Here is a 13,827-nt window from a genome sequence, read left to right as displayed (position 1 = left end):
CTTTTTGTTTTTTTTTTTTTGACCGGTATGTTTTTTTTTTTGTTTTTTGTTTTTTTTTTAAACCAGCTACCGCATTGTTGCTATGTTAAGCTAAGCTAAGGTATCAAAACTTCGAAAACTCTCTGTTTACCGTGTTTCTTTGTAAATATCTCATGTTTCAACGTGGGCCCAACAGGTGAGGCTTATGTATGTACCAAATGGTATTTCCTTTACAAATGTACTGGGTGAGGCTTATAATCAGGTGCGCTCTGTAGGCTGGAAATTACGGTAACTCTGTTTTGATTGGTCATAGAGTGCTATTTTAGATTTACTGGGGCGGGGGTCTTTTTTTAGGGTACATGTGGGAAGACATTAACGATGTACTGCAATGATGTAATTGATGGGGGCGATCCAATCTAACACGGGACAGTACCATTGGCAGATATGGGATTCTTATCTGATGTGGATTCGCATTTGAAAGAGGCCTGATAAAGATCTGATGGTGTAAACCAAGGCAATGTTGCGTCTGAAATGATCCATTTACAACGATCTTAACTCTCATCTGCAACTATATCTTCAACCCTCAACGTCCCAGATCAAGATAAAACCTGGCGAATAAATTGATAAACAGGTGCGGTCTTTATACCGTCTTTATTTGGCCAAACTGAAAGATTGATGATTTATTCTGAGAGCGCTGTCGGAATAATAAACAACTGTTTTCCAAAGACAGTAAATGAACTAGCAGTTTAACGCCATTATCTCTAAAAATCAGTCTGACTGCTTTACGATACATTTCATATAAACCCTCCGTCCTATCAGTGTTTCCACAGCCGGTTACTTATTTTGCCTCTCCCGACGCGTCACATTTTACAGCCACACTCCATTAGCAAATGTACATATTGCCACGGGCCGTCATTCCTTCACAAAGCAGAAAAGTCATTAAATCCATTTCCCTTTTCACTTCGGGCTCGGACGCCAAAGTGCTCTTTAAACAAATGAAATGAGATGGCGTTGTTTCTGAAATAATGGGAAGTTCAACCCGATGTGTTTTGGCGGCCGCAGGGCAACCTGTGGCGCCTCCTCGCTTGAATGGTGAAATGAGGTGGAGCAACAATACACTTGGCAATATTTCCCGTCGACGGCTTTTTCATTTCCAATGTTGAATAATAACGGCACGCTTGCTGTGCGCGCTTGCTGTGATGCGGCTGTAAAACGCAGGCTGCCGGGGTGGGACTGCCCAACTCTGAAGGCAAGGGGGGGGGGATTTGTATCTCATCTTTGTCAGGTATGAAAAAAATATATATCTAGCTAGTGGAGGACAGGAGGAGGGGGGGGGATCTAAATAAGATGGTGCACGCTAGTGAGCAGCAGAAGGGCACAAGGGACATCACTGGAGTAAAGTTTTATTAGGTGTCTCTGCCAAGTTTATGGCATACGGCGAGGCCTGTGAGCCTCTGTGTGTGTGCAGAGATTGCGAATAGATTCTGAGCCTGATCCCCCTCTATCCATCTCTCGATCCGACAGTGGCGCAGACGGGACAGAGAAGGCAGTCGAGTGTTATTCCATTCCGGAAGATTTGAGTGCTTCCGGACGCCGAGCTTTAATCCAAGTTCTGGATTTCACCCGATGATAATTCATAACCGCGAGATCAAAGATTCGATTGAATTCCTCAGCAGGTGGGCCATCTTTCACATCTCTGTGGAGATATTTTGGCTCACTCTAGCGTGCAGAATTGTATGAATTCAGCAAAATGGAGGATTTGCGAGCATGAAGAGCCTTTTTTAATAAATGTTGCATCTTATTACTTGTACAAATGAGCATTCCCCCCACTTATATTTGATTAATAATCTGCAGAAACAGAACGGCACTGTGACATTCTCAGTCTTATCTCATACCATCTTCAGAATTATTCAGTCAACAAAAGCATATCTACATCAAAGTCACATGATCATATCAAAATATCTTTATCTTAAGACATGGCGAAATAGCATCTGGCTGACTGCCCAAGGCTATTCACGTCCACCATCTTTCAAATACCCGTAAACAATCATATTGTCAATGTTTAGCATAAATGGAACAGCAGATGCCATGTCAGACCTTGTTTATTGCAAATGTGTAACTCCTCTCTACAAGCTTGTAATAACAACAATAAAAAATATATATATTGCCACTAGAACCTAAGGACTATCTTCTACTTATACAAATGTACTTACTAAAATGTGATGCTAAAAGCTACAGTGAAGAAAATACATATTTGAACACCCTGCTATATTGCAAGTTCTCCCACATAGAAAATCATGGAGGGGTCTGAAATTTTCATCGTAGGTGCATGTCCACTGTGAGAGAGATAATCTAAAAAGAAAAATCCAGAAATCACAATGTATGATTTTTTTAACAATTTATTTGTGTGATACAGCTTCAAATAAGTATTTGAACACCTGAGAAAACCAATGTTTATATTTGGTACCGTAGCCTTTGTTTGCAATTACAAAGGTCAAACGTTTCCTGTAGTTGTTCACAAGGTTTGCACACTCCTGTCCCAAGTGCAGAAAAACACCCACAAAGCATGATGCTACCATCCCCATGCTTCAGAGTAGGGATGGTGTTCTTGGGATGGAACTCCTCATTTGTCTTCCTCCAAACACGGTTAGTGAAATTATGACCAAAAAGTTCCATTTTGGTCTCACCTGACCACAAAATTTTCTCCCATGACTCCTCTGTATAATCCAAATGGTCATTGGGAAATTTAAGTCAGGCCTTGACGTGCTGGTTTAAGCAGGGAAACCTTCCATGCCATGCATGATGATGAAAACATGACATCTTCGTGTATTACCAACAGTCACCTTGGAAACGGTGGTCCCAGCTCTTTTCAGGTCATTGACCGAGTTCTGTCGTCGAGTCCTGGGCTGATTCCTCACCTTTCTAAGAAACATTTAGACTCCACAAGGTGATATCTTGCATGCGATTGAGATTGACCGTCATGTTTCCCTTCTTCCATTTTCTAATGACTGCTCCAACAGTGGACCTTTTTTTTTTCCCACCAAGCTGCTTGGCAATTTCTCCGTAGCTCTTTCCAGCCGGGTGGTGTTGTACAATTTTGTCTCTGGTGTCTTTGGACAGCTCTTTGGTCTTGGCCATGTTAAAAGTTTGAGTCTTACTGATTGTATGGGGTAGACAGGTGTCTTTTATGCAACTAATGTCTCACACAGGTTCCTCTATTTTTAGGATTATACATGGAGTGGAGGTGGACTTTTCAAGGTGGACTAACAGGTCTTTGAGGGTCAGAATTCTAGCTCATAGACACGTGTTAAAATAATTATTTGCAGCTGTATCACATATATAAATTGTTAAAAAAAATTTAAAAAAAATCATACATTGTGATTTCTGCATTTTTCTTTTTATCTTCTCTCTCTCTCACAGTGGACATGCACCTATGATGAAAATTTCAGACGCCTCAATGATTACTAAGTGTGAGAACTAGTAATATAGCAGGGTGTTCAAATACTTATTTTCTTCACTGTAAAGCTGTAGACCAAGAGGGGTTGCGCTTGCCGAGGAATAGGTCACTCATAATTCTATTGCGTGTTGTTTTGCTTGTGTGCTCGAGCACACTTCTCACTTCCATTAACAATTTCTCCACAGGGAAGAACTCTTCAATCACACCGCAGGGCAGTTGCACTTATGCAACCACATACGTCGGGAAAAAATTGTGCACATGCACGTGAGCGCACGTACCGCAGTGTGGTGAGTCCACAAACAACATTAAAAGGTCTACGTCTCCTGCAGTGTCCAGTGGTGCTATACGGTATCAATTTAGTACGGCGCCAAATAAGGATGCCGTAAACGATTCAAACCCCCAGTAGGTTCACACCAGCTACAGCCACACAAAACAACCACACACACCTTTAATGGCATCTTTTCTGCGGCACATTAGCTATTGTGCGGTAATTAATGGGAGAGTCACGGTGCTGAAAAAGCCCGTCGTCTCTCGGCAGACTCAGAGCCGTACGCCACAACAATGGCTTAATGAGTAAACACACTGAGTGGCTCATGAATAAATTATTGGTTCCTTGCAATTAATTTCCCCCATTGAAGTTTAAAAAAAAAAAAAAGGCACACTGAAACTATTACCAGTCTTCATAAATCAAAAAAAAAAAAGCAAGCAGGGTCAGGAGACAGATGATGACAGCAACTTTATACGCGTGTGTTTGTGTGTGTGGATATGGTGATTATCTGTGATGTGTTTATTACTATTTGTAAAAACTTAATCAGCACAAGCGGCTGTGTGAGCACTTTTATTTGCATAGTTGTTTCTTCCAAGGTTACTGATGAAACTCGACCGATTTGACCCAAAATTGCGTGAAAATCTTACTAATTATATCGCAGGATGTACACATTTTGTCAAGGCGAAACACTAAAAATTTTAATTTCAAGCGCGTGGACAAATAAAACTTACTGAAAGGAGCTTCCACGTGATTGGTCGGACTTGTCGCGGGACTCCGGACCAGCTGAGTTTTCGAAGCTCTTCTGCAAACAACAAATAAGCTTTGAGTTATTTTTTTGAAGGAAACAAAACAAAAAAAAAACCTTCATAGATGCAAACTCCACACAGGCGGGTACGGGATTGAACCCGGGACCTCAGAACTGTGAGGCCAATGCTTTACCAGCTGATCCACCGTGCGGCCCAGCTAAGATAACATATCAATGAAAGAAAAACATCCAGCCATGTTCTCTCACTAGCTCATTCCTTTTTTTTTTTTGAATTAAAAAATGATATTAATAATTACATTCCTTCAGGGAAGGTATGCGGGCTGGAGGGCTATCGTATGAAATAAATCCGACGACGAGGTGCAAATTGAACATTTATAGCAGTTTTAAAAAGCTTTCCTTCAGTCAATGAAGAGCCCGAGAAGGGCTTAATGCGGGCTACGACGCATTACATCAAGTCGATGGCGCTATCTCCCTGACACACACCTTGAGAGCGAGAAGTGATGGCTGCATAAGCGTAGTGAGTGCTGTCGGAAACGCATTGAAGACACCGTCTGGTGCCGTCTCGAAACTCCGATCTATTGTTATCCGGACGACGGCGCGAGCCCGTCTTGACTTTGCGTAAACAAGCCGGTATTTCCCGTGCATTTGTGCATCTTAATGGATGTGAGGAGCTACACGGCGATGAAGTGGCAGTAAATCATTTGGAGGCTTTCTTGCAGCGAGTTGGTCACTGCTACCTTTTAGCATTCAGGAGGCTTGTTCGTCAGTAGAAAAAGTGCAATTTTTGTTTAAACTTGCATTCCAAGAGATAAGAGCGGGGATTCGAAAAAGTTTTGTGTCTCAAGGACATTTTTTTCCCCCCAAAGACCCCTCTTGACCCTTAAGGTAATTAGGATGAGCACACCTAAATGCCGTAAGACTTAAAAAGTTTGCTTGTCCACACAAAAACAGATTCAAGATTTGTATTGAAGAAAAATTGCTGCAATGTCATGAGAATAAGCTTTTTTTTTTTTCTTTTTATTATATTTACAAGATGGCTGGAAAGCATTTGCCGCACAGTTCTGAGGTCCCGGGTTCAATCCTGGACCGCCGCCTGTGTGGCGTTTGCGTGTTCTCCCCGTGCCTGTGTTGGTTTTCTCCGGGCACTCCAGTTTCCTCACACATCGCAAAACACGCAAAGTTAATTGTGTCAGGTGTGTCACTATCCAAGCCGCTTATCCTCACAAGGGTTGCGGGAAAGCTGGAGCCTATCCCACCAGGCTTCGGGTGAAAGGCGGGCTACACCCTGAACTGGTCGCCGGTCAGTCGCAGGGCAGATAGACACCATCACTGAGTGGGAATTGATCCCACACTGCCCGCACCAATGGTAGGTGTGTGTACCACTACACCGTCAGTAAATTTTCAACATTAATTGGACACTCTAAATTGCCCCTACATGTGATTATGAGTGTAGCTGTTTGTCTCATTGTGCCCTGCGTTTGGCTGGCAACCAGTTCAGTGTGTACTCCGCCTCCTGCCCGTTGACAGCTGGAATAAGCTCCAGCACTCCCCGCGACCCTCGTGAGAATAAGTGGCTAGGAAAATAGATGGAGGGATGGACATTTACAAGAAGAATGACATTTTTTCAGGGTGAAAAGTCAATCTTACAAGGACAAAGTCAGATTTTGTCTTGGGTAAAAAAAGTCAATCTTAGGAGAATAAAGTATTTTTCCAGCATTTTCCAATACATCAGAATACGATGACAATAAAGCCAAAGTTTAAAAAAGACAGAAAGTCATAAATTAACAGGTTAATTCATAAAATAAATGATGAATTTCATTTTACAAATGTAAAAATATTACTGCCTTACATAAAAGGAGACTTTGGATCATTTTTACTTTATTTCTGTAATAATACTTAAAGCAAAAAAAAAAAATAGTTATGCAGGAATTTAAGTTAACGCTACATTTGAGATGGAGTATTTGGTTAATTATTTATAATTGAGTCCTAGTCCCCATATGTGGTTAAGCAGTTTTTTTAAACAACATGCCAATAATTATCATTTAATCTGCAGAACCCAAAGTGACTTGCTCACAGGCAGTTCGAGAAAAACAGCATTAAATTAAATTAAGATGAACCGTCTTGAGGTGCTCCTCTCAATCAAAAAGGTACGAACGTACCTAATAATCCAAATACCTCCAAGACTTGGACTCAACGCAGTGGCTGGGAATTGATAAGGCCTTCACAGAGAGTGAACGGTATTGATTAGAGCTGCCAAATGACTGCGCCTGGCCTCTTCTTCAAGGCAAATGCAATGCAGTCAGAGACAGATAGCGGGACAGGAAATACAAATCAGCTAAACGGCAATGAGTTGGGTTCATCGGCTAAATTGAGCGAAATGCATTCGAGCTTGTTTGGCCAGAGGAGGCGGTCGTTTGTTCGCGATAGTTGTAGCCCGTTTTTCCACACACGCAAAAAAAAAAAAAAAAAAAACTTCACCTTGCCCTAGGTGGCTTTAATTATGTAGAAATTCAATGCTGATCTAGTGCAGTGTCGGGCTTTAGAATCCCAGGATGGCTACAAATTTACAAAGTAATAAGTATAACGTACACATTGAGAATCTGGACCACGAATCCAGGTTTTTTTTCCTGTGGATTTTCGGTACAACGCTACCGGTAGTTCTCTTCGCTCTCCTTTAGGTAGGGGAAGATAATGGGATCTTTCATTGTGTAGTCAATCATACCGATAAAGGAACCGGCTTGTTTCCCCCCCGAGAAGCTGAGGTATGTTTGTTGCCCAATGAAAAAAATCCACACACACGTGTTACATACATCTGCCTTTTGGAATCACTACCATGAGAACAGTTGGTTAAAAAAAATGCATATCCAGCTCAGTACCTCCATACTGTGAGGGATGGGGAAAGCATCTTTGACTACCGCTCACAAGTGTGTGATTTGAACGCATCATTAATTTGCCGCCAGTGACATCTGCTTTTATGTAGAAGCGGGACAGCTACGCCGAATTCGAAATCATTCAGGGCGAAACCGTTATCCGACAAGGAGCTCCGCATTCATTATTCTTTTAAAAGCCAGTCAAGGGTGTCCCCTTCTCTTGGCGTGCACCCTTTGAACCTTCATTTGCACTGTCAGACAACGAAATGAGTCCATGAATCTTGTAGACTCGGGCTTAATTAAACTACGTGATATTTTTCACACCTAGCATTAATCTCGGCGCAGGGGGAGGGTTGGGTTTGCTCACGGTACCTCTTTAAGATACATGATCGGAATAACGCCCCGACTTGAACGATGGGAGAATTTGCGCGTGAACCGCAAGCAGGAGAAATCAACAAGAATATTTGTTTGGGTATGTGTCTGTTAAAACTATGTATCATACACGGGGAAAATGCAAAGACAGCATCTATGCTGGGAAAATCGCTATCCTGACAAGCGCTCTCCGGCAAAGTGTTGGATCAGTGCTGAATCCAAATCACAAGTCAAGTCACAAGGCAACCCATAAAGCCCACATGTCGAGAATGTTTATATATTTCGCATCAAGGACAGACGAGACAGCATTTGCGCATGTTTTGCAATCGGCAATACATATTTGGAAAATGATTCCAAATAGGGATGAGAATGACCAATTTGGAAAAGCACTGAAAATGTCTTCCGTCGGGGGTGAGGTTTTAAAGGGGGGAGCACCACCCTTTGGCACAAAAATTTTTCATAAAACACTGTTAAACGGTGACCTCTGGTTACTTCTAACAGTGTAAATACAGAGCAATCATATACTATTTTGAAAACTTCAAATATGAGTACAAACAACCAAAATAATTTTCCCAAACTTTAGACATTAAAAATGTAGACTGAGTGAAATTTATATCAAATAGGCTACTTGCACTTACAAGTTATACTTCAGAAATAAGTACACAAGTAATTTGTTTATATATATATATATAAAAGAGAGAGAGAGAGAGAGAGAGAGAGAGAGAGAGAACTTGTCTTAAGAGAAAGTAACAGACGCAAGAGAGGGTCATCGTCCCAATAGAAGGTGCCAATACAGTGAGAATGCTGAATTCTGATTTGAAGGTTCTAGTCTCTAGACGAGATTTTTATCCCAAGAGAAGGTTCTGGTCCCTCGGTCTCATTAGAAGAGGCGATTCTAGTCTGAGAAAGGATCCTAGTCGTGAGTGAAAGTTTTAGTTCCAAGTGAAGGTTCAAGTCTAAAGATTTTCTTTTACGAACAGAAGGTTCTCATCCCAGTAAATTGCACTCATCCCAAGAGAAGGCTCTATTCCAGAGAGAAGGCAATGGTCTGGAGAGCTTTTATTCTGAAGGTACTATTTCTGAGTGAGCGATAAATTGCGTGATCTACAGGGCCAGTGCTACAGATAGGCCTAATCGTATTAACAGTTGTCAATTATATAATAAGGATATGCTCCTGGATATTTTTTGCTCCAATAGGAACACAGAGTGCAAAGCACTTTGGCGGGAACGTCCACTTTTTGTATGTGTTCGGTTAGACATGTTGATACCGTTTTCATTCCTATCTGCACGGTTACACTTTTTTCAAGCCATGCCCATCTGAGACAGTTTTTTACCCCGTGGTTTTTATCAATTTTCCCGACACGATCTTCATCTTTTTGCACCAAGACTTTCACCATACTGGCAAACGTGAAGACTCGCTCGATAACAATGTGCGTACGTATGTCTAAAAGTTATTACTACGCCATAGTAAACAAAATGCTTCTCTATGAAATGTTAACATCTGAGTGAAAATACCGACGAAATACCGCCAAAATGCTGCCGGAAATCGGAATGTTGTCATTATAAACACCAAATTTAATGCAAACAGATAGCAATGCCGTTCTAATTTCACGAGTGTTGCCGATAGATGCGTACCCCCCAAAAAAGTTTCTCAACAGATTTACACCTTTCACAAAAATGACAATTTCACCTGGAAAAAACTCGTAATTCCGCCAATCCGCGGAAAATTCTCATGCCTGTTCCTAAGAGTGCCACATAGCTGCACTAATATGGTCTCCTGTTCTATGTAAATCATTTGAGAAGAGAACAATTCAATTTCCCACTAGGCAGAGACACAGAGGGCATCGTGAGCCTAGTTGACATATCGGCTAAATTGCAGATGATGTTTTATTAGCGCCAGGCTAGCTAATCTCTCCGACAACACGTCCGACTCTCTGAGGCCGTCTCTTGTGCATTATGAATGAGACAGCCGTGCCCCGGCGACTACTGGAATACATTAAACATTCCGTGCCATTTTGGATATTAATCTGTCGTCGGGGGTGAAAAGTTTTTGCAACTGTCCCGGAGGCGGCGGTTGGGACTGGCTGCCCTTGTCGGGTTTGATGAGCAAAGTTAACAATACGTTGCAGCGGACAAAAATTGCTAGTCCACCTCCCTCTTCTTTCTGCACGCGCTGATTTGTGTTGGGATGCAAAAACTCCACTAATTGCAATTTTAAAGGCATCTCTTTAAGGGGTCCCTATAGAAATAAATGGAGGGAGGTGGGAGGGGGGGGGTATCTCACGAAGGCAAAGGCGTACTTTCCAGGCAATTTAGCCTGCAGACAATCATTTGAAAGTATACATTAGCAACTGGGCGACGACGTCAACGCTGACTCTCCCTGGTGGGACCAATAAAACGTCACATTATTGCACACACGGATTGGAATTAGGGTGATCAGTATGGCGGGTGTTTATGCTGCTGGCGAGCACACACACCAGCGGCTTGGTCAACACAATGTGTCGCAGAAACAAACACCTGTATTAGCAACGTACAAGGGCTATGCATATGTCGACTTAGTAAATTATGAATGACCCTACAGGGGTGCACTTTGTCTTGGATTGAGTAAAGCTGGGGACCATAGGGGGGTGATTAGGACACCTTGTTCCTTCTGTTGAACACCAATAACATCTGCTCCATTGTGGAAACCTCAGAGGCGCAATGATTGCACAATGACGGCAGCATCATTCAGAGCCAAAGAAAGTATACAGCGAAAAGTCATGCTTGTGTCCCATGAAAACGACTTACAGTGAAGAAAATAAGGGTCTTAAACTTTCATTGTAGGTGCATGTCCACTGTGAGAGAGAATCTAAAAAGAAAAATCCAGAAATCACTATGTATGATTTTTTAACAATTTGTGTGTGAGATACAGCTGCAAATAAGTATTTGAACACCCGAGAAAACCAATGTTAATATTATATACAGTAAACTTTGTTTGCAATTACAGAGGTCAAACGTTTCCTGTAGTTGTTCACCAGGTTTGCACACACTGCGGGAGGGATTTTGGCCCACTCCTCCACACAGATCTTCTCTAGATCAGACAGAGGTTTCTGAGCTGCCGCTGAGAAACACGGAGTTTCAGCTCCCTTCAAAGATTTTCCATTGGGTTTAGGTCTGGAGACTGGCTAACTCACACCAGAACCTTGATATGCTTCTTACTGAGCCACTCCTTTGTTTTCCTGGCTGTGTGCTTCGGGTCGTTGTCATGTTGAAAGACCCAGCGACGATACATCTTCAATATTATATACAATATTACATATTGTATATAATATTTTTGCATGCTTCCCTATGACTGAGGGAAAGAGGTTGTTCCCCAAAATTTCACAATACATGGCCGTGCTCATCCTCTCCTTAATAGAGTGGTCCTGGCCCATGTGCAGAAAAACACCCCCAAAGCATGATGCTACCACCCCCATGCTTCACAGTAAGGATGGTGTTCTTGGGATGGAACTCATTTGTCTTCCTCCAAACACGGTCAGTGGAATTATGACCAAAAAGTTCCGTTTTGGTCTCATCTGACCACAAAACCTTCTCCCAGGAGTATTCTGTATCATCCAAATGGTCATTGGCAAACTTAAGAATGGCCATGCATGATTTCAAACTATGACGTCTTAGTGTATTACCAACAGTCAGCTTGGAAACGATGGTCCCAGCTCTCTTCATGTCATTGACCAAGTCCTGTCGTGTAGTCCTGGGCTGATTTCTCACCTTTCTAAGGCTTATTGAGACCCCACAAGGTGATATCTTGCATGGGGCTCCACTCCGATAGAGATTATCCGTCATGTTTAGCTTCTTCCATTTTCTAATGATTGCTCCAACAGTGGACCTTTTTTTTTTCCACCAAGCTGCTTGGCAATTTCTCCGTAGCCCCATCTAACCGTTTGGAGTTGTATAATTTTGTCTCTGTTTTCTTTGGACAGCTCTTTGGCCTTGGCCATGTTACAAGTTTGAGTCTTAGTGATTGTATGGGGTGGAATTTGTGGTAGTAGGTAGGTGGTATTTGTAGCTGTATCACACAAATATATCGTAAAAAAAAAAATCATACATTGTGATTTCTGGATTTTTCTTTTTAGATTCTCTCTCTCACAGTGGACATGCAGCTACGATGAAAATTTCAGACCCCCCCATGATTTCTAAGTGGGAGAACTTGCAATATATCAGGGTATTCAAATACCAATTTTCTTCACTGTAACACCCAAAATGATTACAGCTTTCGAAAAAGGAGTGTGAGGGAGGTCACACAAACATTTACACAAGGTGGAGATTTCCAGCTACGGCATTTCGTGTTTGTCGACTTTCTCTGGTGTAGAAATACGGAGAATCGATTACAAGCCAACTCGACTGTACTTGCATGAGGAAAGAAGAAACAATGTCCTAAATCAGGACTCAGGACCCATTCAACTCCTCCCAACCCAAATATGTGCAGGGATTTGAATGTACAGTAAGCGTGCCGCTCTTCAATATCTACCTGTCCTGTCAGTCGATGTTCTAGCCTGCCTGTGAGCACACTTGTGTGACTGGTGAAAAAAAAAAAGAAAAAAAAAGGGGGTATCCAGTCAGAAGGCCAGCCGTCAGTCAGCGTGAGCTGAGCAGGGAGTTTGACGGGTGCGGGAGGTGAGGGGGTTGGCGGGCCGGAGCCATGCACTATTCAGGCATCGTTCAGACAAAGCGGGAGCGCTGGGGCAGAGCAGGGTTCAGGCACACACGTGTGAGGATTGCACACGCCTCTTCAATAATGTGGAATAGAAAACCACACTTCTCAAAAAAAAAAAAAAAATTATATGTCCTCTTTTGGAAAAAAAAAAAATAAGTTGGTTATTTCCTCAATTTTTTGTTCATTATAATACCTGGTACCATAAAAGGCATTTTACTTGAAGAATACAAAAGCTTAATTGTTTATTTTGGTTGCTACCAAGAAATCAGTAGAAAACGGCTACAGTTCGATATGATATGGAAGTGGATTAGTGCCGCCAGGATTTGAATTTGAAATGTAAAGTGATCACATTTTCAATCGTTGTATTTCAGTGGAACTTTTCAATGTTAACAATTCAACTGGCTGCAATTCGCTGTCCAGTCCGGCTTCTTATAATAGTGACTTTGCACAGAGCCTTATAAGCTGTGGACTTTACATCACGGTTGGGGAATGCGTCCTGTGTGCGGCAGGCAGGAGCTCGACGGCATTTGATTCTCGCGTCTCCCACACAGTCAAGTGCAGATGACAGGTAGTCATTGGCCAGCTTTTTGGGCACTGCCATTTTCGACACCGTATGAATAGAGGGCTGCCGCGAACAACACTATCGTACAAGCTGTGACTTTTTCATTTTCATTCCTGCGGTTTATCCGCTGATGCGGCTAATTTTTGCATTTTTTTCTAACGGCCACAAGGGGGCACCCGAGCGGAAAAGGTAAAATTGAGACCAGTGGAATATATGAGCCAAGGAAGCGACTTTTACCAGCCCTGTTAGCGCTGCGCTAGCGTTAGCGCTGTCCACACATTTTGCTGCTGTGTTACCGGCATATCTCAGTGACATTTACCTGTAAGTTTTATTTTTAAACAGCCCTGTTAGTCCTGCGTTAGCATTAGCGCCGCGCTTTCTGTGTACAGTCTTTCTTTGTAAATATCTCGTGCTTGAATGTGGGTTTCAATGTGGGCTCTTGCGGCTTTTACACAGCTGTGGCGTATGTATGTACCAAATGGTATTTCCTTTACAAATGTACTGGGTGAGTCTTATAATCCGGTGCGCTCTGTAGGCCGGGAATTACGGTACTTGAAAGTTGAAAATCGCTCACGACGGGATGCGCTGTGCCGTTTTATATCATTGCAATATGATCCAATGTTATCACCGAAAGCACCTCCTGAGAAACAAAAGTAGGTGAATGTCATCCATTGCTGCCTTGTATCTTTTGACACTATTCTGAGAGGTCAAAAAAACAACGCTATTAGAAGTGACATCTTTATTATGCAGTGTTAAAAAAAAAAATTTAAGACCCCCTCCAATAAACCTTCAATGCAGTGAGATTCTTGGATGATCTAACTCATCTAAAAAGGACAACGCGCTGCCGCCAGGGAGCAGAA

At 42.3% G+C, this 13,827-nt stretch overlaps 1 protein-coding gene across 3 annotated transcripts in view; it reads right to left on the bottom strand.

Annotated features, from left to right (window-relative positions):
- tbc1d22a (TBC1 domain family, member 22a) overlaps window positions 1–13,827 on the bottom strand; it is a 96,537-nt gene that overhangs the window by 68,529 nt on the left and 14,181 nt on the right. For all 3 annotated transcript variants that reach the window (XM_061806655.1, XM_061806654.1, XM_061806653.1), the window contains one exon: window positions 4,436–4,506. In XM_061806655.1, the coding sequence (XP_061662639.1) occupies window positions 4,436–4,506 (71 nt within the window). The remainder of the gene's footprint in view (window positions 1–4,435; window positions 4,507–13,827) is intronic.

This window comes from Syngnathoides biaculeatus, chromosome 20 (genome assembly GCF_019802595.1).
Source record: "Syngnathoides biaculeatus isolate LvHL_M chromosome 20, ASM1980259v1, whole genome shotgun sequence".
Lineage (NCBI taxonomy): Eukaryota > Metazoa > Chordata > Actinopteri > Syngnathiformes > Syngnathidae > Syngnathoides > Syngnathoides biaculeatus.
Note: the sequence above shows the minus strand (reverse complement) of the source record. Positions and strands in the feature narration are given on the sequence as shown.